This window comes from Thrips palmi, unplaced genomic scaffold (genome assembly GCF_012932325.1).
Source record: "Thrips palmi isolate BJ-2018 unplaced genomic scaffold, TpBJ-2018v1 HiC_scaffold_3, whole genome shotgun sequence".
In the NCBI taxonomy this organism is placed as follows: Eukaryota; Metazoa; Arthropoda; class Insecta; order Thysanoptera; family Thripidae; genus Thrips; species Thrips palmi.
This window is the reverse complement of record NW_023144630.1, coordinates 10741815-10769233: the sequence shown is the minus strand read 5'-3', so window position 1 is coordinate 10769233 and position 27419 is coordinate 10741815. Positions and strand designations below refer to the sequence as shown.

Below are 27419 nucleotides of genomic sequence, written 5' to 3'. Positions count from 1 at the left end.
CCCCGTTTCTCCCTCTGAGTGCTTTCCTTTGTGGCTAGCTCCGCATTGGTTGTTTGATTCACTGAGTGTGGTAGCTGTCCACTGACGCAAGTGGACTGCCTACGCATGACGGTGGGTCGCAGGGAGAGAAAGGCCCAGGTGAGTCACACCGTGTGACACGCACACGAAACACCAGCACTGCTGTAGCTACTGCGACCGTCGTCTTACCGACGCTTTTTGTGGGACAGCGTGCCCCTGTGCGCTTCCCGCTTACTGCGTGATCGTTCTCCTAATTTTCCTCATCCCCAGGCACGCTCCCTCCCGCTACTAATGGAATATTTGGCCTTCCGAATGCGTCTGACACGTCCGCTTTCATATCACCACCGTCGTAAGTGGGATCTCTGATGACCGCCGTTAACTGTTCCAGGTTGAGTGGTTTTGAGGGGCTGGTCCGCAGCACGCAGTTAACCCCAGCGTCCCTGCAGTCTGCAACCTGGAGCCAGTGATGTCCACATCGTAGAGAGCAGGCAGGCAGACCAGCGATCGCGACGAGGCGCGCACGAGAGGCGCAACTGCCATGGTCAGAAACGTAAGGTGATTTTTTTTTCGTTTCTGTTTTTGAAGTACCTTACAGGAAGGCAACCCAACTCGCGCTCTTCCCCATGTTGCCAAATCTGTTCGGCAGGGTCACCGAACTTTCCCGCCTCGTGTTTCCCCCTTTCTTGACATTTACCGTGTAGACGATATTCTGTAATGTGTACTAAAGAAAGCCGCTTGAGTTGTTTGCAGGTCGAAACGGCCCGTCCCGCATCGCCCAGTGTCGAGCGTCTTGAACCATAAGCAACCCAACGGCGGCATTGAGCCCCCGCCTGCCTGTGCGCACCGCTGCATCCAACCGGCCCTCGGCCCTCCGCCTCGCCGATGGACTTGGCGGCCTCAACGCCACGCCGCCCCGACGACGCCGGAACGCCCGGCACCGACGCGGCGATGACCCCGCTAGGGCCGTACCTCGCACCCTCTCGCGTGCCCTTAAGCCTGGGATGCGGTGCGCGACTCCGCGGAATGGCCTGCTCAAGTCAAGTCTGTGGCGACAGATTCTTCCACAGCGCCTGCCAAGTAGGCAGCACTAGAGACAAGGAACACCAAGTGGCTGCCTACCCTCCGGGCGCCCTCCAAGCCATCTTTGCTGGAGGCGCCCTGGGAGCACGGCACGGCCGTCCGCCTCGGTTAAAGGGAATGACGACCGAGGAGAAGGGCGTTTCCCTTCGCTAACACGACGCCCGCTCGCGTCTGCTCTGTCTGTGCACTGGCTGATTTTTCCAAGCTCTCGTGAGGGGTGGGTGTGTGTGTGGCAGCCTCAACCTCCCCCGCTCATGTGCTCATTATGTTAAACGCCTCAGAAATTGTATTTATCCAATCTGTGATTGTTGGCTGTAATTCTTCATGTGCAGTGTATTAATTTGACACACTGTTTGTGATCAAGTGAAACGATCACTCTCTGCGATTTTTGTTCTCAATGGCACCTTGCTTTGGAACATGTTTGTCGACCAATTGATTTGATGTGGTTTTCTAATTGATTCAATTCTTGTATACAAGTATTCATGCAAAATGTCTGGTCAAGTTCTCTTAACTAATGCACTTAAATATGTGATTGATTTACAAGAAAAATGAATGGTAAGAGAAATATATTTAAGATGCCCTTGAAACTTATCAGATCCTCAGTCAATGTTCAGAAATTGCAATGAGCTTGCCAGTTAAGTATTTATCAACTCCTCAAATAACTGCAACTTGTCTCGTTTTAGTCTTTCCTCCGGTCCATCCCAAAAGGGAAATGATTTCATCAGATGTGTGTGGGACATTCAAGAAAGCAAAAGATGTAAAATAAAACAAGTTTGGCACTGAATTTTAATTAGCTTGTGTTTCTCAAACATGCCTAATATAAGCAAAATAATCATATGGCAACAGATGACACAATTTCACTCACAAATACATTGGCCCAACACAGTGTGTCAAGAAATTATTGCTGTTCACAATCCTGGATCATTACGAATATAAAAATACTAAGGCCATCAAGAAATTTGCAACCGCACAACTTGTTTGGCTTCAAAGCAAGTGGAGTTCATTCATGCGTAACTGTCTATTTATTCAATTGTACTTGCAGACACCCTTATCAACAATGAATCTTTGGAGCCGATGCTTCTTGGTCTCTTCCACCTTACTGTGGCGTTGCGCTAAGTTGATTAAGCAAGTTCCACAGTGACATCTGCCAAAAAAATTTAAAAATCCTGAAATATTAATTAAAGCCTAACGACATCTCAGTAGTCAGTCGAAGTTACACTTCACATTAAACTCACCAGGAATAGTTTAAAAAGAAGTCTGCTTTGGGAATCAGATTCATAGACACGCAAGTATTGGAATCCATGCACCTCATAGAATGCCACCACTGCAACAAGAAGAAAGTGTCATGTTAAATACAAAATTTAAAGCCAATGCCTGATTTAAGTTTCACTGAACCACCAACGCCACGTTTCAACAATTGAGGTAATCGTACTTAAGACTCACATTTTTGGTGGAGGACAGGGCACAATCAGCAATGCTAGCTGGTAATTTCTCCCTTTCTCATTTAAGTGTTTACTTCTCTTGGTGGCATCCTAGTCTCCTAGTCAAGTTGAGGTGAAGCTCCAGTCTGTAGCATCAGTGGGCAGGATGCCAAATTGAATAAGTGGAAAACCTGGAATAAAGATGCACAAGAAAAGTACATGCCCACTACAATTGGCAACAGTTGCACGATACATCTCAGGGCCACCTTTACTACCAAGTCCACCCCTTTGAGAGCAAAAGATGTAACGAATACCTGTAAAATGTGTGGATAAGAAAATACAGCTTAGTCTTACCTGTTTGGCCTGCATGAGACGAGAGGAAGGGGGTGGAGGCGAGGGGGAGGAGGGGAAAGGGGGTGGGGGGATAGTTTAAATGAGAACAAAATATGAAGACCTCTTCAGGCGGCCGTAACACCGGGTCACAGCTCTCGCCTGGGGTGGCAGGGGGTTTCTTCACCGAAACCACTCTTCTGCTTACATTTAATACATCATTTGACAAATCTTAACACCTCTTCAGGCGGCCGTAACACCGGGTCACGGCTCTCGCCTGGGGTGGCAGGGGGTTTGTTCACCGAAACCACACTTCTGCTTACACTTAATACATCATCATTTGACAAATGTTAACACCTCTACAGGCGGCCATAACACCGGGTCACGGCTCTCGCCTGGGGTGGCAGGGGGTTTCTTAACCGAAACCACACTTCTGCTAGTTACTTGTTTTCAGAAAGTGAATTTTTAAAGGAAGAGAAAGTAAAGATATAATAATAATAAAGGTGAGCATATTATAATGCTCTTTGGGGCTGGGAAGGGGCGAAGAAGGGGTGTGGGTGAGTTAGAGAAGGCCTCAAATTACTTGCCATGCTCGCTACAGCAGCACAGAGAGCACTCAATGGGAACACATCCAAACGGACTCTGGATCACATCATACGTATCCAATCGTAACCAATTTGTCGGTGACTGAACACAAACCCATGCAGATGTACCATTGATGAATGAAATGCTTTAAACATTGACAATCACTGTTACTATCAGTTTCCCCTTTTTTTTTAAATGCTCAAAACATGTGAAAAGAGCAACTGCTCATAAATTGCTTGCTTTTAACTTTGAATTAAAATACGATAAATTGGAACATAGGTCACAAGAATAAAAATAATTACTTGACAATAATAATGAAACTACTTGGTAATGAACTGAAAATAAATAAATAAAAACCTTTGAATAGCAGTGTTTTGCAGCAATCTGAATTGGATGGCAAAAGAAATGCAACAAATTGTTCTGATAAGCAACCCTGAATCGAATATTATTAGTATTGCAACAAAGTGAAATATCGTGAAGAAAAATTTTAAGTCCTGCTGAGCAACTCTGAGCTGAATCATAGGATAATAGAAATGCAACAACTAGTAATGCACTGCATGTTGGGACTTATGCAATGTTAATCTGCTTTAGGTGCTAAGTGCACCCAGTTATGAAAATTATGGCCCTTAATTCATACAAAATAGATCCAAAATCCTCTGCAACTAATTGCCAACACCACGATCATTCAGATTTTGAAAAGAAGACGGACACACAGAATGGAACGGACTCACCACAGGCAGCAATGAAAAGCTATCAATGAGCTAAGTTAACCTTGTGCTCGGTTCACCAAATTGTTGCTTGAGAACGTACATAGTCAACTTAGGCCTCTGTCAATAGAGGTGCATCATCATGACTGCAGAGCAGTTGAGTTGTGGTCCAGCTGCAAGACAAAAAACAAAATATTATGAACTTCCCACTGTCAAATATTTTCAGGAGAACATTAAGACAAAGAACCAGATACAAATTTACCTGGGACAAATGGCAATGTAGGGATATGCATTGAGATGGTTCCAATATCAAATTAACACTATGCATTTAACAACAAGAAACAGAGCTGTGCCTATGCTAACACACTTCAACCTTTGAAATAATCATAGTTCAAACAAGAGTCAGTAAAGCAAAAAAAAAAAAAAAACATGGTTAACAGTTGATCCTGTGAAGCAATGAGACAATCACATCAATATTGTACCTGCAACCCTGCAATAACACCTGGGTTATGGATGAACTTTTAACAACATTTTGGCATACAAGAGAGCGAGCCTGAGACTGCCTTCAACAATTGTCAAATCTTTTCAAATTATTGAAACTCCAACGGTGGCATTGCACAACTGCTGTTGTGGCAAAGCTTACAATGGTCCATATCAAGTGGAAGGCGTAGAGAGTGCCGCTCACAGTGCTAAGAGAATTAATAAATTACAGAAATTATTTCAACTTCAACGGTGGCATTGCACAACTGCTGTTGTGGCAAAGCTTACAAAGGTCCCTGTCAAGTGGAAGGCTTAGAGAGTGCCGCTCACAGTGCTTAGAGAATTAATTAATTACAGAAATTATTTCAACTTCAACGGTGGCATTGCACAACTGCTGTTGTCGCAAAGCTTACAAAGCTCATTTCAAGTGGAGGACTTAGAGAGTGCCGCTCACAATGCTTAGAGAATTAATGAATTACAGAAATTATTTCAACTTCAACGGTGGCATTGCACAACTGCTGTTGTGGCAAAGCTTACAAAGCTCATTTCAAGTGGAGGACTTAGAGAGTGCCGCTCACAGTGCTTAGAGAATTAATAAATTACAGAAATTATTTCAACTTCAACGGTGGCATTGCACAACTGCTGTTGTCGCAAAGCTTACAAAGCTCATTTCAAGTGGAGGACTTAGAGAGTGCCGCTCACAATGCTTAGAGAATTAATGAATTACAGAAATTATTTCAACTTCAACGGTGGCATTGCACAACTGCTGTTGTGGCAAAGCTTACAAAGCTCATTTCAAGTGGAGGACTTTGAGAGTGCCGCTCACAGATGCTAGAATTATTGGCCGAGTTAAACTGAAAGTACATTGAACACGAGCATCCTACATTACTGTCATGCACCAGAAGCTGCATCATTGCATCTAGATTTGACCTCTACATAGGTATCCATTTACTAAACCCTTCTGCTTTTACAGGGGTTGGTGAGCCTCTTGCACCTTAGAATTTCTTTTTGCCCCACCTACTCCCTTAAAAATGAACAACAGTTTAAAAATTTACCAGAAAATGGACAATTATGGTAAGGAACATGATAAAAGCAACTGAACTGATCTGAACCAAAGTAAGGGTCACCATTTACTCTGCTAAAAGTAATGCAGTACACTTTGACGCAAAGTTAGGCCAGCTGATCGCACGTCACAATCAGAGCCCTAATAGGCTTGCCCACTGGATCGGACAGACAATTGGGAGAGAGTGCAGAGGATGGAATAGACTGAGAAGTATTTGGGTGGAGAAAGGGTGCACTGCATTACAGTTAGTCAAAGATCACCACACTATGTGAAAAAATTAGTTCAGCCACTGAACATGACACAAACCAGGCATAATCTGGTTAGCAGAAACAACATGTTGTGGGGGTCTCGCAAATAACTACCAATGGAATGAATGCCATTGACATCGAGCGATAGTAGCAACATAAGACAGTGATCAAGCCCTACCACTGTGTAAGAACATTCTCAAATACATGTATTCATTACCCTCCACCTGAATCTCATTTGACTCAAGTGACCAACCCACCTACTCAACTCTCTAAGAACACTGCTCGGCACAGACTATCCGATGAACAAACTGCAGGTGTCAGCTGCTCGGTGGAAAAATCTGTCGGAGCAAGGGAGTCGACCTCCATGTTGCAATAGAGAGCGTCATCCTAATGCTAAAGTGAGATTACAAAGTCTAACGGTGCCAAAACATTGCTTTCCCGCTCTCAACCACAAAGACAGTGATATAATCACCAAGTCATGTTCAATGAAAAGAAAAACAAGAAGAGACCAAACCCAGGTTTCCTTTCAAAACATGCAATTCTCAGACACCAATTTATCAAGATGTGCTTACTTTCCCCATACAAGAAACACCAAAAAAAATACCGTCATAATCAGTCTGCCAAAATCCTAGTTCTCATATTCTTCATTGAAAGGCTCAAGTCCAGCAACCGTTGAGCTGCATCCAGCTATGTCCAGCGAAGGAGTCACAAGAGTACGTTCCACTCACATCAACAATAAAAGTCCTGAAGGAAAATGAAAACATACGTCACATCTATCCTAAACTGAGAAGAGTTTACATCATGCAGATCTGCACAAACCCTTACCTGCGTGACTTCAAAACATACAACAGACTCTGCAAGCACTGGAAAGGGAAACCAGACAGGAGTTGAGAGCCGGTACTGCATGTGAAATTCCAGTTGGGACTGCGCTTCAGCGTATGGATGCCTTGGGGGCCAAGCAGTTTTTCAACCAACATAATCCGGTTCTAAAAATCATCGCAATGTTGAAGAGGCGAAACTGGAACATGAAATGAACGTAAAATGAGGGCAATGTCAACTGAATGTTCCATGGCGAACTTACAAGCAAATCCTACCTGGGAAGGATACCTTCTTTAAGGTTAAGATACAACTCAGGATAACCACAAAAACACGGCCAGTAATCTCCTATCCAAGGCCGGCAGCTGCTCATTCACATTCAGGCCACTCGGAGAGGTTCAGGTACCGCACCTGAAAAATTAGAACACTTGACTTAAAACCACTGTGAGGTGAATGCGAAACGTTACAGTAACAGGACAATTTAAACGTATTGCTTGGCTCAAACAAAGCTTTAAGAAAAAAGCGATTCAAGGAAGTCCGAGGACGGATTGAATTACTACTGTTTGTGCTGTAGCAGAACAGCTTAGAGGTTAGGAGTGCAACCGCACGGACCAAAATAAATGGAGACAAAACAGATTTGAAGAGGCACCCCTCACTCCTCGCACTTCCGTGACTCAATAAGATATTAGCATTAGCCTGAATGGATCACCTTTTTGGCCTACGGACAACGTACAGTTTAAGTATGCGGACAAAAAGTAGCGACCCTCCGCCGGGCCTGCGATTGCGCCCAACGCTGCCGGAAACGGACTTCGGCGATACGAACACTGCCTGTTGTCAAACTATCACGCAGGTGAACAATAGCTTATTCGACAAGTGAATGAACCCTGGGCCACGGTCTGGATGCCACACAGCGGCGAGCGTTATGCCCTGCTGAGGGCCGTATGTTTACAGTCATTTCATACAAATATGACTATTTTGGCACCACTACCAAAATGCGTCTCATCTGAGCTGATTTCATTGTAAGGTATTAGTAAACTTTTTCTTACTTCATCAAAATGATAGTTAGGAAAATTAATTTACATGTATAAGTCGGAAATTGAGTCCTCAATACAGTGGCCAACATTCCCAACATGAAAATAACGCCCTAGAATTTGCATTCTAGAATTAGACGGTGCGCAGGCTATTGTGTCGCAGGTCTTCATTCATGCCTGGCTGCACCGGCGTGAGGGTCTGACAAGCTGATGTGACTCTCAAACAACTTATTTTGGATTTCGAATTGAGTGAAATGGTTCCTTGCGAAGATGCGACAGTGATAATTGAATTTTGTTCTACGACTATTTGAAACGAGATTCCGGATCAAGTCCAGTTGCCTGCGCATCGGACTTCCCAGGCCACAGGCCGGTCTCTGCCTCTGCACTTTGGCACATGATGTCCACCTCACGGCATCAGTGATAGTTGCAGCGCAGCCCTGCGACGGTCCATATACCGAGGAGTCCGCCTGTCTCGGCAGCGGCCTGGGGCGGGGTATCGCCAGGCCCGGCCGGAGGGGTCGTTACTTGTGTACGCATAGTACGATTCCACACTTGGCCGCTTCAACTTCGTAACGACTTTTTCTACACAAAATCCCAGTTGTCCACACGGGTAAACACACAAGTTGATGCGTTGAACACTTAAAGGGCGACGCGCAATGGGTTTTTTCCCCAGACTTACATTAAAATGTAAGAAATCACAAGTCGAATCCCACAACGGGCCGGGCTTCTCCGAGACGGTTGGTCGAGTTCGAATCCAGGGTGGGAGGGGGGAGGGGGAGAGAGACGGCCGCACGCTGGGAACGCCGAATGGGAGAAGGCGGAGACGAGTTTTGGTAGAGTTACGTTTTTGGCGGGATACGTGCTCGCTGTTGTCTGTCCAGTCGCAGTTGGATTATTTGTTCTGCCTTGTTGCGCGATCGCAATTGTAATTGTCTGTTCATATTTTGTATTTCAAGCTCAAGGTAAGCTTTTTTACATTCTTTGACTATCGATATGCTTTCCGGAATCTAAGGCTGACTAAACAGAACAGATTTAGTCGAATCCACTATGGTCCTTTTGCGTCTTCGCCTCGTGTGACCGACGGGGTAGCCCTAACTTTGGACACGAATCGTAGTTGAGTTTGATGTCTAATTAGGTCCGAATCGGGTTGCTCGGTTAGTTTTGTGATTAGCGGTTCCAATTGTGATGGGTGGAGGTTACGGGGCGGCCGTAAGCCCAACACTAGACTGACTCATTGCAGGTCAATGGGCTCGTAAATTATCGTCAATGAACGAGTTTGCACTCGACGGCATGCTTTGCCAGTTGAACCTATGCTATATTTATTCATTTATTTTTTTGCTTTTTGTAGATGCAAGGGAATTTTCGGCAGCAACCTCCTCGCCGGCCCTTCTTCCCCGGAGCCCGAGTTCCGTGGCGGCCTCAAGGACCTTGTTACCCCCCTCCCCCTCAGCCCCACCTGTATGGATTCCCTCCTCACGTTTTTCCTTATCCCCGGCCCTACGGCGATTTTGCGCCTCGCCCCTTTGCCAGAGGCCCATCACGCCTTAGTCTTTCTCAGCGAAGTCAAACAGCAACTCCTCCCCCAGTCACCAGTTCCCACACAACTACCTCAGTGATCTCCCCCTTCAAATCTGCTCCTGTCCAAGGCACTGCTACTGCTTCATCAGCAAGTGTCTTGACTTCTACGATTTCTACCACTTCCCAAATGACAGCAGTTTCTGTTCCGTCCACGTCGGCTCCAGTGTCCTCAGTGATCTCCCCCTCTAAATCTGATCCTGTCCAAACCACTGCTACTGCTACATCAGCAAATGTCTTGGCTACCACTTCCCACGTAACAGCAGTTTCCATCCTGTCGACATCGGCTCCAGTCCAAGCCAAACCAGGAAGAGTCTACACTACTTCAAAGACTTCTGCTGTTTCTTGCTCCACTGCACAATCCATGGAGTCCAGGGTGACACGTTCACGTTCACAGGCTACAACCAATCTAGCGCAGAGTTCTCCCATCATTATCGATGATGATGATGATGATGGCCCTCCCTCCCCTTCACTCCCCTCAGATACTGAATCAGACTTTTGGTCCAGTTTAAAAAGGAGGACATCTGCTCTGAGGAAGGACATTGCCAAAGGTTCAGGAGGTAAGGCATTGCCCTAGTCTTCGCCAGAAAAGCAGCATTGGTGTACGTAAAACATTGACTAAATTTGACTGCTCTTATCTTCCTTCACAGATTCAGAATATGACCCGGAGGATGACCTTCTTGCAACTTTTCCCAAGGACTCTAATTCAAGGAAAAACAAAAATGCATTGAAGAAGGTTACTAAAGACTCAGGAGCAGGTGAGGCATTCGCTATGTCATGTAAGTCATGGTAGGGTAGGGATAGCGTTGGCTGAACTGTGAGTAAATTAAATTTCTTTGTACCCTGACAGCTGGCCGCTCAACCCGGAAACGCACTGAAGAGTCAACGGACAAACCTAATCGAAAGGTAATCAGCACTTATCATTCGATAGTTTGGTTCTAATAATGATTTGTATTTGATATACCTTACTTAATGTCTTTGAACAGAAATCCAAAACTGTGACAGCCGAGAAAAAGTGTGAGAAGCCACTCTCCGATGATGGTAAATATATATGTACCTTAAGTCACATACGGCAGTGCTTAATTTTTTTAAATACATCATGATAACACAAATCTTTGCTTTGCTTCCTTGACAGACGATTTCCAATCACTAATCCTAGATATTCCCCTGATTAAGAAGGTAATATTGCCTCCCTACCTGTATCACTTTCCATTATTCCTTACTGATACAATTTGCCATTTCATTGCAGGGACCTGTCACTCATGATTCACTTGTCCAGCAAGTTATCGATTACCATAGACCAGGGGAATGTGAAGAAAAATATGTACGCAAGGTACTTGGTAATTTATTCGACAGTGCTAAAGTAAGGTGGGCGGACATCTGTGGACTTAGAGCTGTGAAGCAGCGCTTGAAGGTATGTGTGCTTGTTTAGATTAAATGGCAACTTCAATGAATTTCAAAATTCTCTTGTAAGTAGCTGTGCAACCTGATATCTCACTATTTATTTGGTCCTGTGCGCATTTTCAGGAAATGGTTGTATACCCCCTTCTGAACCCACTTCTATTTAAAGGCCTTCGAAGACCTGGAAAGGGGCTCCTGCTGTATGGGCCCCCTGGAACAGGGAAAACTATGATTGGTTGGTGTTCGTTGATCAAACGAAAATACAAATGAATCTTTTGTTGCTCATGTCATGTCTGTTGCAGGAAAGTGCTTAGCGACAGAAGGGAATGCGACATTCTTCTCTATTACCACATCTACATTTGGAGCTAAATATTATGGAGAGGCTGAGAGCATTGCGAAAGCGTTGTTCCAGTGTGCAAGGTATAATTTTTTTGTTAGTCTCCCATTAAAGAGAGTGACATCATTATTTAGAGAAAACAATTTTACTTTTCAGTGCCCTGCAGCCATCTATTATATTTATTGATGAGGTGGATGCTGTTTTGCACAAGCCTAATGACATTGACAGTTCTGTCGTCACTAGGCTGAAAACAGAGTTATTATCAAGAATGGTAAGTGTACCATTATGTCATTATGGAGGATCACTTCTCATGATCAAGTTTGTCTCAGTAATGCTGTTTGCAATGTCTGCAATAATCACTTTTTTCTGCCTGTAGGATGGATGTTCGTCAAAAGCAGATGACAGAATTTTAGTGGTTGGGGCTACAAACTGGCCCTACCAGATAGATGAGGCGGCACGTCGCCGTTTCACTAAGCGCTTGTACATACCTCTTCCTGACGCGGAGGTAAATTTCTAAAGATCCATATTGAAGTGCACTAACACCTGTCGTGTGATGTGCCATTTTGTGAGTGAGGGTAAAGTGCTATTCCCAAACCACAGGGTTTGAAAATATCACATTATATGAAATTAGAAGTATTGCTGGCTGTGAATTGAGGTGTTAAAAAATTTGGTAAAAATGGGTACAACCATTTCATGTGATTTCTATGGGCCATGTGGAAGAGTTCATTTCATGAAATTATATTTTGCTACTTATTTCAAAATTGCATGTGATTGAAGGCCATTCCAGTGCAGGACTTTGTAAATCTTATTTCTGTTCCACTTCATAATGAAGTCTAGTTAAACATTAAAATTGTGAAGGTTCAGAATTTTTTTAATTAGTTAAGCAGTATTTATTGGACTAATGTTCAATTGGTTTGGTGTTGCAGGGCAGGAAAGAGCAGTGCAAAAGACTGCTGCGTGGGGAATCACATAATTTAACCGAAGATGATTTTGATTGTATCGCAGACATGACTGAGGGCTACTCAGGCTGTGATATCAAAGCGATATGTGAAGATGCTGCCATGGCTGCCATAAGAATGATTGATGACACTGAGGTGTCTGTGCGTCTTTTGGAAGAAAAGGATGTAAGTAGTGCCGCTACCAATCAGTTTTACCTTGCCACCATGACAATACTAGTTTCCATTTGTATTCAACAGCTAAGCCCCATCAGCCTGGCTGACTTCCAAGATGCCATCTCTCGAGTGTCCAAATCAGTGAGCCCCGAACTTCTCCTGTCACTTCAAAAGTTTAGTGAAGAGTTTGGCACTCAGTAGTATGAATGATACATAATTATTAGGTTTTATAATTGAAGTATTAAAAGCAGGTGATATTTCAATGGAACATTGACAGCGTTACTTTGTGATTGTTAAAGCTAGTCAGGTTTTCAACTGATGTGAGTGATCTTGGTGCATGAGGAAAGTTCATAAAGTTACATGTTGAATAACAATGTCTTAGAATGATGGTATCGAAAACATGTCATGTTTCAATCCCCATTTAATGTAGCTTACTTCCAAGAAGGTATTTCTCTTGTATCTAAGACTGTGAGCTTATCAAAAAATATTAGGCTTCCTCTCTCTGTGACTTTTGTGCAAACAAGCAAGTAAGAGATGGTTATTTATCTCATTTTTAAGGTGATGTTTTAATTGAACACTGACAGCAATTTTGTTACTATGTGCAAAATGAGCTACTCAAGGTTTTAACTTTTGTTAGTGATCTTCTTCCATGAGGAGAGTTCAGAATGTTATTTGTTGAATTACTATATTTTAGAATTAAGGAAATAAAAACATTAAGTGGGCAGCAACTTGAGCTGTACTAGATTTATTTACTTCACACTGTGAAAGTTACAATAAATAAGTGATGATTCTGGACAACGAAACATTTGACATTCTGTATGCCTAATCCCCAAGTTACACCCTGATAGAAAGGAATCGTTGATCAATTGCCAAGAAATCCTCACATCCACTCTGAGCTCCATTTGCAAAGTGATTGTTCCACAATGTACAAATCAAAATAATTGACATTCACATGCCTCATCTTAAGAGAGAACCTTATCTATGCATCATTGCATAACAAATTTTTCTTACTCCCTTGAAACATCTACCACGTCAAGTGGTTCAGTTCAAGTATCACAACTGATGAATTTTTCCCCTCTTTAAGTCAACAACTAAAACCTATCGATATCCTCCAGAAAATCTGTGCCAGTACTTTTTTCTATGAGAAGTTAAACCTCCTGCATCACACCTTGAAAAGCTTGTCTATTTTCATAAGCAGTCCAGCACTCTCTAAGATTGGTTTGTGAGTGCATTTAACATGTTTGGTCATATCCTGCTTGAGTGTTATAGAGTTGGGAAAAGTCTTGTTGCAAGTGTTAGCTGGGCACTTATATGTTTGTAGTCCATATTCTTCCTTGGGCTTGTGACCCCCGCACTGCACCTTATAACAATATAAAAGTCAGTAATTAACACAGGTTGAAAGAAAATATGTATCCAGACATTATGAAGAAATGAGTACTCACTACACTGGAACTCTCCAAAACAACATCTCTTACAAGCTGCATGCCTCTAAGCATCTCTGGGATAACTACAGTGCCTCCATGCAAAACATGACTAAGGAGGTCTCCCCTGAACGCTGCTACCAAAGGTAACATATCAACATGCACTTGGTCGAGTCTAAAACACAATTTGAATACAGAAAGTAAACAATACCTTTAATAAAGTAAAATAATGAAAAGGTGTCTGACACAAATACTTACGTGCACAAGCATTTTTTTGCATTGATTCCCCATGGAATCCATGACAAGGTCGCCACATTGATAGACTGGGCAATATTTGGCCCTAGGTTAAAGCCAAAATGTGATGCATTGGGGTACAGTACCACCAAATCACCTGGGCGTTGAACAACCTGAGAGAATGAATGCACAACAGAATCAAACTCCATGAATGAAAAGTTTACAATTGTGCTGAAGATAACACTGCAAATTTATAACATTGAAATAACTTACTACTTTGAAAGGGATTTTCCGTTCATTCAGCCAGCATACTGTTGGCAATACACTTTTATGTCCAAGAATGTTGGTACATGACGAGTGGTTCAGTAGAATGCAACTTTTGCGTAAGTGGAATTCAAGCAATTCTGTAGCCCAAGGTGGTATCACAACCCTAGAATAAAAATAAAAACAGCATGTAAGCAAGTAAATTTTAAAAAAATAACGACAAAATTTACAGCAGAGAAAGTACTTTACAATTAAATTTATAAAGTCATTCATGAAACTTGCCAAACTTTGGGATGTCCAAGATGTAGATAGTTTAAGCTCCAAAGCAGTGCATCCTCATTGTGCACTGGAAAGTAGGAGTGTGTTGATCCAAAATATAAAAAGGATGAATGCAGACCAGGATAATGAAGAGGAAGCAACCAAAGAATGTTAAAAATTCGGCTCAAGTTTAAGTTGGCTGTTATCGTTAGGAGATTATTAGAGGTTTCGAAACCATATCCATAGTATATAACTGCCTTGGGCTTTCTGTGCTTACTTTCTGCTACGCTTCTCTGCCTAAATTTTGATCTCTTTTTGGAGCGTTTGCGATTTTTACTATCAGCATCTTCTTCAATCTGATCAGTATCAGGTGAGAGATATTCACACTCCATTTCGGGGCACTCCGAAGGTGGTCTTTTTAAGCGCTTTTCCCAAGCAAATCCTTCACAGTTCTGACTGTAACTTTCGTAAAACTGCTGCAACTTAAGCCCGGACTCCTCCATGAGCACACTACTCTTCGTACTGCCCAATCCGACACCAGATTGAGACCGTTCCTTTATCTTCATTAGCACATCTGAATGGAAGTGGTTAAAGAGGTCTTCTAAAGAATCACCATCCCCCTTCAGAAACGAGGTGCTACGGATAGAAAAGTGATAAATCAATATCAAGAGAGCTCAAATGGCGGCATGTGAGTGAGGAGAGGGTGCAACTTACCAGCATGTTTCAGATTTGAAAGCCTCCACATGACTCATGTGTTTCCTGAATTCCTCTGTAAGTGTTGAGTCACATTTAGGAGCGGCATGAGTAAATACTCCTTTTTGTACAAACTCTCTTAGCTTCAGAGTATCCACAGAACTGATCTTGTATTGACTGCAATGCTTAACAAAAGTAGCTTCATCCTGTGGTTTAAGAACTCTTAAAGTAGGGTTTACAGTAGCCTGAAATGGGCAAGAACATTAATCAGTGTCTCAGTTGATCTAAGTTGATAACATACGAGATGAGCAGAGGTTATGAAACACACCACAAAAACTCCGTCCTCAACGCCAATACGTTTCCTTTCTTTGTCCTCTAACCAAGGAATGAAGTCGGTTTCCCAATTAAGATCGGTATCAATTGCAACGCGATCAACATCGACTCGCAACATTATTCAACTTGTATTCGGCCTTCATTCACGACAGACAACGAAATCACGCTCTTCTGATGGCGTCTGCTGGGCTTCTGCGCAGCGGCCTGCCAACAGGCGGCGCTCGAATCGCCAAACGTCGCCACGGGCGTGAATCGCCAGACTCGGTTTTCTCATCAACTGTAGTTTCGTTAGGAACTTTCTTTCGTGCTCCCCACCTCACTCCTCTCCCCCTCCGGGCGTAGGGGCTCGTCAAAGAGATTGTTGGTTATGTTTGTGGTGGTTTCGCTATTTATTTAAGTTTGCATTGTGACAACAATGGCGGAGATCCATTCGTTCGGCTATGTTATGAGTAATGACCAATTGAGCGACCTTTGGCATTATGATATGCACCTGGCAAATATGACCATGAAGCTACCACTAAGGAAATGCTCAGCTGCTCCCAGTTGTCTGTCAAATTTCCCACGGATGGGAAGTACTGCTTTCCAGGAATTGAAAGATGAGTTGAAAAATATGTGGATGTTCGCAGCACTCATCTTTCAGTGCAGAAAAGGAGAACGTGGGTGGGGTCTCTATTTCTCTGAAGCATTTGAAACCCATGCAAGGTGAGTATAGCACTTTTATGGCCATTTATTTTTCTCATTGCTTTTGCCACATTAACTCTGCCTATCTTTGACAGGATTTTCAATGAAAAGAAACCAATGGTCATGGGCTGGTTAGCCAAAGTCCCATCTCCTGATGTCTGCCCCACTGGCCACAGATATTTAAGATCCCCCTGCTGCAATGAGAACTTCCCAGTTTATTTAGGTGGACCTGCTTCTCTGGTAAATTTTGATGAGATTGACAGAGTCCTTTTCAAACCGATCTCATCAAACCACGGGCATATCAATACAAAAGTGGGAATGTACAAAGCTCCAAGGCGGAAGGTACTCACAGGGCTTGAAGTGTTATGGTCCTATAACTTAAGTGCAAAAAACTGCCACCATCCTCATTATTACCCTGAAAGTGACTGGCAAGTGGTATGTTTCAGTGGGATTGTGACAGCTCTTGAAGTTTTTGTACCTGTAAAGCCCATTTTCATCTCTAACATTACAGGGGACATGTTGTTCTGAAGGACAGGAAATTGACAGCCCACTATCTGTCCTACTTGTGGCAAAGGATGATGAACAACCAGTGAAGAGACGCAAAGTGTGTGCAAGACCCCTCATGTCACAAGCACGGGTCGCCAGTTATCGGCCTTGCACTTACTGCGGATTAAATTTGGCTCAGTTTGACACAGGAAAAAAGTACGTCAATATGAAACGTCATTGGGCCCTGAAGCATTCTGCTCATCTATGTGAAGAAATGGGTGTTGTGGTTGACAATGAAGCCATGCCAGTATCGGCTAAAGATTTTATAAAACATCTTGATAAAGTTGACCTTGTGTTCAACAGTTTAAATGCTCACTCTTACAAAGTGGTACCAGCTTCGAACTTCTTTGAAATATCGTAAGTCCTTCTGATGTCTCGCATATTACCTGAATTGTTGCTTCAGTCGACAATATCCGAAGACGTGAATCATTTTACTAACATTATGTCATTCCTTTTCCTGTCTCCAGTGGCACACCTCTACTTCCTGAAGAAGCAAGCGATGAAGAAAAAGAGGCAGTATTCAACTTGTTTTTAGCAGAAGCAAAATCTGCATTCAAGAAATACCAGGTTGTATACCTCAAGGGCATTTGCAATCCTAAGAATTATAAGGACTTACTGAAGCCAATCGAGACATCCAACTACAAAGCTGTCCACTGGAAAGAAAACTGCCCTTCAGGCACCAACTTTTCATTATTACAATATGAACTTTCTGAAGATGAGGAAGTGGCACACAAGCTTGATGTTGAGACTCAGTTTAGAAAAGTTGTTGCAGGTTGCCTGTAGAATTTCAATCTTTATTTTCTTATGGTGTATTGACTTCATGTCTCAAAGTTAAAACCATAATTTGACTTTATATTTTTTTACTAATGTACACTTTGTCCTGGACACAAATCTGCTGTAAAATAAGTTCTGCCAAACTGCAATTGTTTTTGCAACAGCAGATTGCATGTAAATAAATAATGTAAACTGAAATATTTTGTTAAGTTCTGCTATTTTTAATGACATTTTACAAACCACAGTAGCCAACACTGTGGGAAAAAAACACAGAAAATCCTGTAATGATTAGTACAGCTGTCACTGTAGCTCAGAGTCCAGGGTTTACTGTACTTTTTAACAGGATCTACTGTACCACAGGAATGGAGTACGGAATATCCTGTACCAGGTATAGTAAATACTGTGTTCTGAACTACAATAAATCCCGGCAAAAAAATGAACGATATTCACTGCGGTTTTTTTGTACAGTGAATGGTCGTGAAATATACATTGTTCAGTTGAACAGCTGCACGCATCTTGGAGATAGAACACAATATCTCAACACAATGTAAAAGCATCATAAATTAATTATCACTAAAATAACACAACCAAAGAATGACTCAGTAGCACGTACGCAGGTAACATTACATCAAACAGAACACAAGCCAAAACTTAATAACAAAAAAGACAAAACACAATGTAAAAGAGACAATGACAAAGAAAGGGGTAAGCAGCCCTAGCAGAAAGCAACTGTTCTACATAACTTATAAATCAACTTTTAGAAAGTGGATTTATATCTGCTGTACATTCCAATGCGAACCACATCACCAAATTACAGAGTTGAGCACAATACATGTTCTCTTAAAGTGCTCCTATAATAACTCATTGCTTATCAACTGGTGTTTTCATTGGTATGGACTTGTAGGCCATGTGGTTCCTCTTTGCAATCAAATTGTGACATATTCTTGTTGACTAATTTAAGTCTGTTCATCACCATATTATATATTATAACCAAAATAAAATAGTTAATTTGAATAAGTTACATCAAACAATTTTATTTTCGTTATATAATAATATGTGTGGTGATGAGAAGACTGAAAAAAGTCCTAGAGCATAAGGAATACTGTTCTCTACAAGACTATACCCCATTCTTATTACAGAGAGGAGCCACATGGCCTACAAGTCCATACCAATGAATAACACCAGTTGATGACCGATGACTTTGATGAGTTTATTGTAGGATCACCTTTAAGATGACTACTTCGTTATTGGTTGATGAAAAAACAAATATGGAATAATCAAACTGCGATTATGATGAAGTACGGATAAGCAGCCTTACAAGAAAGTAATTGTTCTACTTAACATAAAAATCTACTTTTATAAAGTGGATTTTGATCATACAATGACAACATTCCATTATGCACAGAAAGGAGGCGCCTATGCAGGCAACATCACAGTTCATTGACAGGGTATACAAGTTGAATGACACACAACACAAATTCAAATAAAAAAAGAAAAGAAAACATGACAAAATAATCAAACTGGCAATATGAGGAAGTACGGATAAGCAGCCTTACAGGAAAATAATTGTTCTACTTAACATAAAAATCTACTTTTATAGAGTGGATTTTGATCATACAATGACAACATTCCATTATGCACAGAAAGGAGGCGCCTATGCAGGCAACATCACAGTTCATTGACAGGGTATACAAGTTGAATGACACACAACACAAATTCAAATAAAAACAGAAAAGAAAACATGACAAAATAATCAAACTGGCAATATGAGGAAGTACGGATAAGCAGCCTTACAGGAAAATAATTGTTCTACTTAACATAAAAATCTACTTTTATAAAGTGGATTTTGATCATACAATGACAACATTCCATTATGCACAGAAAGGAGGCGCCTATGCAGGCAACATCACAGTTCATTGACAGGGTATACAAGTTGAATGACACACAACACAAATTCAAATTGAAACAGAAAGGAAAACAAGACAAAATAATCAAACTGGCATTATGAGGAAGTACGGATAAGCAGCCTTACAGGAAAATAATTGTTCTACTTTACTTAAAAATCTACTTTTATAAAGTGGATTTTGAACTTATAATAGACAGTAATAAAGGGATGAATGTTACAAGTTACATTTCAAACTCAAACACCCCAACCAATCATGATATAGAAATAATGTAGAAACCTGTCAAAATATTGGAGGTTTTCAAAAGAAGTCCCCAAGAAACAAAGAGTTTCACCCTTCAAATGTAATGTAAACCTACTGAGATAAATTATATTAATGCACCTCAGCTCTCAATCTTATCGGATATTTCTTTCTAGATCTGCTACTAATTTTTCTTTTCATGCTTTCTATAAGAGGCCCATATGTCTTGGATATCTCTCCAAACAAAAGGCTGGAAGATGTAGGGTGGCGTTTTTGCACATGATGAAGCAGGTCAAGAAATTCAGAACGAGAACAATGATTCCTAGGTATCATGCATGCAGGGCACTGGATAATAGTTGAACCACGGAACCTGGGGAATGGACATGGATGACGTACCTCATCAGTGTAAAGGGCAGCGTAGTCCCTAGCTATTTGAAACAACTTTCTGTAGTGAATAATCTTTCTGTTCCTCCGTTGAATTCCTTTTGCAAGTTGGCTCAGTTGCTGGGCTTCTTTCTCCACATGATTAAAAAAAAACTTCGTATCAAAATCTTCTTCAACCTTGAAATCTCTCATGTTCATTTCTTCGATCTGTTTGAATAAGGAAAAGAGCATGTAATGGAAATTGGATCGCTGTGCGCCAGAATCATGCAGAGATTAACTGTTGACAGCGAACAATGAATGGACACTCACCTTAACATTTGTCGACAGACCTTTCGTGTAATGTTCAGGACAAGGGACAGGACTCTCATCCAAATTAAGCTGTTTTACAGATTTCATCGTATTATCGTCATCAAAAATAAGCTCAACTGGTGGTTCTTCTTTAATAATGGGTCCGAAATGGAATTCTTGATGATCCATGGCAGTCTGAAAGAAGAAATCAGATCAGAATTACATCCATTAATGGCCCTATTAATGTAGGTTAGTGGGCAGCTTCAGTTTGGGAATGGAATGTACAGTACGTAGACTCTTGTCGGCCCCGCTAAATGCCACACTTATCCCTCAAGTCAAATAAGTTTCACCTCAATCCAAAATCCCTTCAAGTTACTTACCCAGGAGGAGATTGGGATGTTCGAAGAAATGTGTTGACGTTCGCCCAGCTGTTGTCAGACAACGCAACGCAGACGACGACCGAGTGTCTGACGTCAGCCCCCCCCCCCTCATTCCTCCCTGTACGATCTCCTCTCTCCCTTGTAGTAAGGCTTCCGTAAGATATGGACTCACGAACGAAAGGATAGGAGGGGCAGGGGTGGCATAAATTCTATAACTGAAAACAAACACCTTCCCCGAGTGACTGATTGATTTCTAGTCTGCTCTTCTTTCCTACATGATTTCAATTAAGAGAAAGATAAGAGCTTCTGAAGAAAAAACCTCATGTAGTCATTTGTAAAACAAACAACGTAGTTCAATTGTTCACGAATGCAAAGTACGTCTAATGTGTCTTTTAGTATTTATCACTAACCTACTTATTAGTGTACAATGATTTGGAAGCCTAGGTGACTATGACAAGACTCGCAGGTCAGATGGTATCCTTTCACAATTTTTAAATACTAAGGAACATTTAAAAAAAAAATAAAACTGATACTTTGAGTTTTTTGTGTTTTGCTGTGTTCTTGATACAACAGTGGAGAAAGCTAACCAGAGGAATCATTTTTCTGAGCCAATAAAGTTGCAAACAGAGGTAAGATTGAGTCTGATTATATTTATTCATGATGCAGGCAACATAAATCAAAGTATGCAGGGGCCATGTTAGGAGACATGTCAGGAGAAGATGACAGCAATGAATTTCTGCAGCAGTTACTGTGAAGGATCAATGAGCTCTGAAAATGTGAAAGGAACTAATGTAGATAATGAAATTCTGGAGGCGATAGACACAGTATAAATACCTTTGAGAATATTAAGCATTACCTTTTGGTTTGTACTTTCTGGGCCGCCCTCTCCCCCTTTTCACTTGAGGTTCCATTGATTTTCCTTTGGCTTTAGCCATAAGAGTTTGAAGAGCTAATGTAGCCTTCTGTTCCTTTTCTGTGACTTTCGGATCATCAATATCCTGCAAAACAGTCGAGGGAAAAAAAAACATTATCAGTCAATTGGAAATTACACACTATCAGTATGAGATTTGTATTAAACAAGAGTCCTTTAAATATATAGCATTGATGTTGAACATTAAGTTAGTGAAAGATTCTGTTCTAAATCTGCACAAATCCTACCTCCTCCTCGGATTCATGTTTATTGACTGATTTGGATGTCCTCTTATTTTTCTGTTGAACACAAAAAGCATCCCATTAATGAACATCATCACAGACTTTGAAAAATATTTCATCCTAACATCTAACAAGTACTATTAATACTGTTGCATTTAAATTGTAATAAAATACTTCTTTTAAGTAACTTTGAAATTATGAAATAAAAATTTGTACCTTTTTCGAGTGTTGCTGGTCTGACTCACTATCAGACGTTTCGCTTGAAGAGGAGCTGGAACCTGATGAGCTGCTGCTGCTTGACGATTCATCAGAGGCGCTACTGCTGCTGCTTGCATCACTGCTGCTACTTGTAATTGCACTCTTCTTTTTCTTTTTAGGCCTCTTCCGCGATTTCTTAGCTTTTATCTTATGTTTTTTGTCCTTTTTCTTTTTTTTTTTTTTTGTACATCTTTATCCTTCTCCTTCATACTTGGTGCTAAAGTGTTTATCTTTTCTTTTTCATCATGAAGGTCCTGACAATAGTTTTCTTCTTGCACAAGGTGTGGATTATGATAAGAATTTTCTTCTAGCACTGGGTGAGCGTCCTGATCAGTATTTTCTTCTGGAGCAGGGTGCGGATCAGGATAAGACTTTCCATTTAGCGCAGGGTGAGGGCCCTGATGAGAATTATCTTCATTTCGTACATCTTTATCCTTCTCCTTCATACTTGGTGCTGGAGTGTTTATCTTCTCTTTGTCATCATGGAAGTCCTGACGATAATTTTCTTCTGGCACAGGTTGCGGATACTGATAATAGTTTACCTCTGGTACAGGGTGCGGATACTGATAATAAGTTTCTTCTGGCACAGGGTGCGGAGCAGGATTATTGTAGCCATAGTCATAGAAATATTCATATGGATAAGCTTGACCAGCTTGACCTGGATAATTGAAACCAGGAACAGGAGGATGATAGGGGTGATAGGCGTAGGAACCGCAACCCCTCTTTCTATTCTTCCTTGATCTCACCATAGCTGTAAGAAAAAGACAACACAACAATTAACTTCGTAATCTTTCGCAACTTTCGAAACATATCCGACAAATTTTCATTCCATTATATTGAAAGACAATGAGAATGTTGTAATCCCATTAAACAGAAATCTCTCCTGAGAATTCAGACCGATTCAACAAACCTCTCGAGTGTTAAAAGATTTTGAAAAATTAAGTTAACATTTGAGGCTCAACCAGGGTGTCCCTATGATGGGTGAACTGTGGACGAGGTTAAGAAACGACCCTGAGTCTTTCGTAAGATCCCCGAAGATTTAAAAAAAATTATCAGACTTTCCATTTAACGAAAGCGAGCATTTAATGAAATACCCAATAGTGTAGATATTGCCTCATTGTCCCTAGAAATGACATTGATGATAAGCGTTCGACCGACGCGTGTCCGAACTCGTACAGACAATATATGACATGGCTAAGGAAGATGAATGAAACTTCTAATAAAGGTACATCTCCGAACTCACCAATATAGATGTGACATCCAAAAAATCGCAACTTAGGTGTAGCCAAATCATGGATAACGGGAAAACTCAGGCTCGGCGAGGAGAGGCGCACGCGGAAGTACCGTCATTGGTTGGTGATGTGGGATTGGATCCCTCCCCTCCACCGCCCCTCCCCGGTCCGAACTCTTTTCATTGGTTGGGTATGACAAATTCGTGAGCCGTTGCTGCTCCATGGGAGCTACGCTGAATGGTATTCCCTGTACCAAAATCCCCTATTTCAGTTTAAGGCACTCAAACAGAAGGGGTCAATAATCAATTGATCGTCAGGTCTTAAAGTAATTAATCATTTGTAATGTCACATTTAAAGTAGCATTTATTGATTGGTGCAAGCAGGTGGTGCTATAAGCACAGCAGGAGAGAGACAAACAAGAGAGACAAACCGATTCTTAAATCAAAGTAATTTGCACAGTGTGGCAACAGCAAAATAGAAGCATTATTTTAACTGCTGTAAAAATATTGTAATTAAAGTTGAAAAGAAATAGACATTAGCAGCATTTTATCATTTGACGAGGCAACTCATAATATGAATCGAAGACAAAGCACAATATTTGCAAAGTCTCCAACATTAAAAAAATAATGTTACACGTTTTTTTTCTTTTTCTTTCCATTTAGGCCCCTGTTGAACGCGCCCACAATTGTGTAGCTGGCAGTTTTGAGAAATCCACGCACGGAAATTAAACCTTCTTCAAGTTGCCGTGTCAGAGCTTGAATTTTAGAGTCATTGGAGACAGCAGCAGTGGATCGTATTCGACTTGGCCTCCTCAAAGCCTCCATAACTGCTATGTCTTGATGTGTGCAGTCCTCCATTTCAAGAACTCCATCTAAAAAAAATAAACAGACCACATCATTATTCCAAAAAATTTCAGATGTAGGTATTTAATTTTCAATTCTGATACACTCACCCATAAAATCCCAACAATTGGGCCTTGCCTGTCGAACTGCATCTTGAAACATACGGTTGTCGCATTCACTTCCATTTGTTGTTCTGTCTTCGCACCCACTGACAGACAAAAGATGAACTTTGTTCAGCCACTGTGTCTGCCAGTAGTTGGCAAGGGGCAGTATTGTAGCTGCTACACGTTTCTTGGTGGCCGTTTTCAAGAGTGAGTTATACCCTCTAATAATGTAGGATTGGGGAAGAAGTGGCAATGCGCAGAAGGAGCGCACGACGCGGCGCACGTGGGGGGAATCTTTGATTTTCTTGGTCATGCCCAGCTTCTTAGACTTGCCACCGACTGACTGAAAGCACAGAATTATTGATAATGGCTTATAAATTGGGCTCGTCCACTATCCTCTGCGCATCGATCAGTGGAGAGACTTCAATGAAAGTGTATGAATTACTCCAGAACGTATTTAAGTCATGTAACAGTTATTTCCCCTCACTTTTGCATAATGGAACAGACAGCCGCTGCAGTCTGCGTCAGGAAAAGCGTTCGCCAGTGCCTTCTGTTCGCCGGACTCGTAGTCCGCGAAAATATGCTGAGGCTTGAACTGCGGTACTAGGGCCTGTATCTTTTCCAGGGCGGCCTCATAAGCTTTCCGTGTACGCCTCCGCATGAGTACGCGCACCAGGGGAACGACCTGTAAAGTACACATCGAATGTAATTGAGTCCACAGAGAACTGTCACTCATTCCTGAAATATTAAATACCCACATGATGTTCTCGGATCGTGCTTATTGTCCACACTTGATATGCCTTCATGCCTCGAGGAACGGGGGAAAAAGTTCCGTCACAGAAAATTCGCTTCACTTTCCTCATGTAACGCCGCATCCTTCTAGTGACGAAAATGAGACTTATGGTTTTGTCCGCCGCACTGCCAGCACGCCCAGCATACACGTTATCCTTGCCATCCATCGTACGCGACAGACGTCTATATCTCCTTGACCGCAGCACCTTATCAAAATCTTTTAGAGAATGTGGTATCCTGGGTCGATTTTCCAAGCGAGCCCTCCGCATTGACGATCGAAGGGAAACGAGCGGAATCCTTGCTGCAGCCTGCCTAGAAATTCTGGAACAAGGACGAAGGGAACTTTATTGCGCCAGTCTCCTCCTTAAAGTCAAACCGTAATCGCCACACATGCTCGCATGATAATTACCGCAGTTTCCGTCTCTCTTCGTGATACATGACCCGGTAGGGTGTATGGTCACCTCTCCGGCACCGGTCCATTAAGGCGTGGCGAAAGGCTCTCGATTCAATTTTATATCGATCAGGATCATGGTTGTGTGGCTGAGTCTGGCGAAAATGTTCACCATCCGGAGTAACAGACGCTCGGCCGGAGCAGCGTTCCAAGAAATACTGGGTGCATCGCAGGCTGATCCTCCCGCCTGCCATTGTGCGATTGACATGGTAGTCGTGGTTGTCGGGTCCTCTCCAAAACCTCGTTCCGGGTCGAATCCCGTGACCAGCGATCAGGCGCATCCTGAGGGAAATGCAGATGTTGTAAATTTATACAGGGTAGGGGTTTCTACTGATGCCTTCCCCGCGGCTGTTTTGCATGCTTGCCACTGGATGGACGACATTACTACTGGAGGCTTATGACAATATCTATCACTTAATTATTTTAATGTCACTATTTCCAATCTATTGTATGGATGGCTGGTTCCCCATGGTCCAACAGTAATAGTTATTTTCTTCTTTATTCTTTATTAAGTTATTAACTTCTTTATCCAAGGTTGGAGATGGAATTGATCCGTAAAGACTTTAAGAGAATTCCTTGCATTGCACCATCACCTAAAATACTGGGGTCTGGATAAAGCAATGGGCCAAATCTCTACACTTTCCCAATTTTGAGGCAATATCGGAGATGCAGAGTTGACAATTCATGGATTAAATATGCAGCAAAAATTTTCACAGCTTAAAATAACGGGAAAAGTTTAAATTCTGAAAAAAAAAGCAGAGGTGAAAAATCATATACTGAACAATGTGTCTCCTGTCAAGACCAGGTAGTAATCTGGACCATAATTAGTGCTCCGCCAATGAAAATCATCAACCAACTTAAGCTTCACATTTTATATAGTTGTTTGGCTCCATCATTGCTGTCTGTTGCTTGCACAATACAACATTCTGATGTAGTGGGGACATAATTTAGTCAAGTCATCAGCACACAAATGATAATGCAGTAAAACAAATACTGTTACATTGATTTTTTTCGGTTTCACAATTTCAGTTTTGCCACTTTTTAACAATTTGAGTGGCGGTGAAGAGACTTAAAATGCTTTTAGAAAGAATCTACCACACCGAGGTATGAAGTAAGAGTTTGTTCAATGATGCCTGAAAGATTGTTTCCCATTGGGATAACAAAAAGGCAGCAGAATTGACAGATATACCAGTGCGATTTGTGATAAGAGATGAGTTTATCGTTAAAGGAAGTATGCATGGTCCTTTTTGCTACTACTGTTTCTTTTCATGGACTCTCTACATATTTCTACATATTTTGCCAAATACATAATTTAATACACCTGGTACATATAGTTAACATCAAAACAAGTTTATAACCTTTTTTTTTTTTTGGACCAGTGAGATGTCACCAATTTTATAAACCCAGTCACGATTGTGCAGTCCCTATGAATACACCAAGGCAGTTATTGCTCATCCGTCGAGCCTGCTCGAAGGTATGGCAATTGCCAAATACTCGAAAATAAAACCGATTAAGAAAAATAAGTACCTACCTCAGTATACACCACTAGATACCGACAACAGGGAAAGTTGATTCAAAAACTAAAGTTGCCGCAGCAACTATGAAGCAACTGTTTCATGAGAAGTAGCCTCCACAACGTGCACCTCGACTTTAAGCAAAGTACCACGAAATACTACAAATGATGAGAAAACGTAGAGTTAAGGTGCATTATGAGTGAAATTAGGACCCTCCCGGTGTATTCTCCGATAAAGCATTCGACTTCTCTCAATTTTTTTTCTATTTATGTTGGCACAAGCCCCCTCCAACCGCGCCGCCAACGCCGCCAGCCGTAGCCGTCTGTCTCCTCTGTCTCCCCCTCCCCCCTCCCACCCTGGATTCAAACGTGAGCAACCGTCACGACGAAGCCTGGCCCGTTGTGGGATTCGACTTGTGATTTCTTCAATTTCATGTAAGTCTGGGGAAAAAACCCATTGCGCGTCGCCCT

General features: G+C 41.8%; 6 protein-coding genes and 1 long non-coding RNA gene across 9 annotated transcripts; 2 read left to right on the top strand and 5 right to left on the bottom strand.

Annotated features, from left to right (window-relative positions):
- Positions 1-2332: 2332 nt before the first annotated feature.
- Positions 2333-8520, bottom strand: LOC117648379. 2 transcript variants are annotated; one of them, XR_004587898.1, is made up of 6 exons: positions 8459-8520; positions 7027-7159; positions 6758-6950; positions 4404-6676; positions 2542-4314; positions 2333-2422 (listed from the first exon to the last, which is right to left on the bottom strand). It is a non-coding gene; the product is annotated as an uncharacterized LOC117648379 (long non-coding RNA). The 2 variants fall into 2 exon arrangements; XR_004587899.1 differs by having other exon boundaries at positions 8322-8510.
- Positions 8521-9097: 577 nt separating this feature from the next.
- LOC117648198 (probable spastin homolog spas-1) lies at positions 9098-12719 on the top strand. The gene is made up of 12 exons (XM_034390538.1): positions 9098-9914; positions 10005-10112; positions 10205-10260; positions 10341-10395; positions 10490-10533; positions 10604-10768; positions 10882-10990; positions 11058-11175; positions 11249-11363; positions 11469-11597; positions 12019-12216; positions 12289-12719. The coding sequence occupies exons 1-12, from the start codon at positions 9128-9130 to the stop codon at positions 12403-12405; spliced, it is 2001 nt and encodes a 666-aa protein (XP_034246429.1). The 5' UTR covers positions 9098-9127; the 3' UTR covers positions 12406-12719.
- A 231-nt stretch (positions 12720-12950) lies between these two features.
- LOC117648058 lies at positions 12951-15579 on the bottom strand. 2 transcript variants are annotated; one of them, XM_034390223.1, is made up of 8 exons: positions 15403-15579; positions 15096-15319; positions 14659-15017; positions 14406-14469; positions 14133-14289; positions 13884-14032; positions 13647-13800; positions 12951-13564 (listed from the first exon to the last, which is right to left on the bottom strand). In XM_034390223.1, exons 1-8 carry the CDS (start codon positions 15523-15525, stop codon positions 13367-13369), a joined length of 1428 nt encoding a protein of 475 aa, XP_034246114.1. In that variant the 5' UTR covers positions 15526-15579; the 3' UTR covers positions 12951-13366. The 2 variants fall into 2 exon arrangements, with proteins under 2 accessions (XP_034246114.1, XP_034246113.1); XM_034390222.1 differs by having other exon boundaries at positions 14406-15017.
- A 223-nt stretch (positions 15580-15802) lies between these two features.
- Positions 15803-18239, top strand: LOC117648059. The gene is made up of 4 exons (XM_034390224.1): positions 15803-16109; positions 16184-16523; positions 16600-16991; positions 17102-18239. The coding sequence occupies exons 1-4, from the start codon at positions 15823-15825 to the stop codon at positions 17415-17417; spliced, it is 1335 nt and encodes a 444-aa protein (XP_034246115.1). The 5' UTR covers positions 15803-15822; the 3' UTR covers positions 17418-18239.
- Positions 18240-18577: 338 nt separating this feature from the next.
- On the bottom strand, positions 18578-20727 carry LOC117648142. The gene is made up of 3 exons (XM_034390390.1): positions 20605-20727; positions 20246-20419; positions 18578-20143 (listed from the first exon to the last, which is right to left on the bottom strand). The coding sequence occupies exons 2-3, from the start codon at positions 20411-20413 to the stop codon at positions 19685-19687; spliced, it is 627 nt and encodes a 208-aa protein (XP_034246281.1). The 5' UTR covers positions 20414-20419; positions 20605-20727; the 3' UTR covers positions 18578-19684.
- Positions 20728-21972: 1245 nt separating this feature from the next.
- On the bottom strand, positions 21973-23384 carry LOC117648158. The gene is made up of 2 exons (XM_034390413.1): positions 23258-23384; positions 21973-22765 (listed from the first exon to the last, which is right to left on the bottom strand). Exon 2 carries the CDS (start codon positions 22761-22763, stop codon positions 22158-22160), a length of 606 nt encoding a protein of 201 aa, XP_034246304.1. The 5' UTR covers positions 22764-22765; positions 23258-23384; the 3' UTR covers positions 21973-22157.
- A 491-nt stretch (positions 23385-23875) lies between these two features.
- Positions 23876-25596, bottom strand: LOC117648296. The gene is made up of 5 exons (XM_034390753.1): positions 25394-25596; positions 24951-25305; positions 24680-24877; positions 24199-24535; positions 23876-24117 (listed from the first exon to the last, which is right to left on the bottom strand). The coding sequence occupies exons 1-5, from the start codon at positions 25462-25464 to the stop codon at positions 23876-23878; spliced, it is 1203 nt and encodes a 400-aa protein (XP_034246644.1). The 5' UTR covers positions 25465-25596.
- Between the last annotated feature and the right edge of the window lie 1823 nt (positions 25597-27419).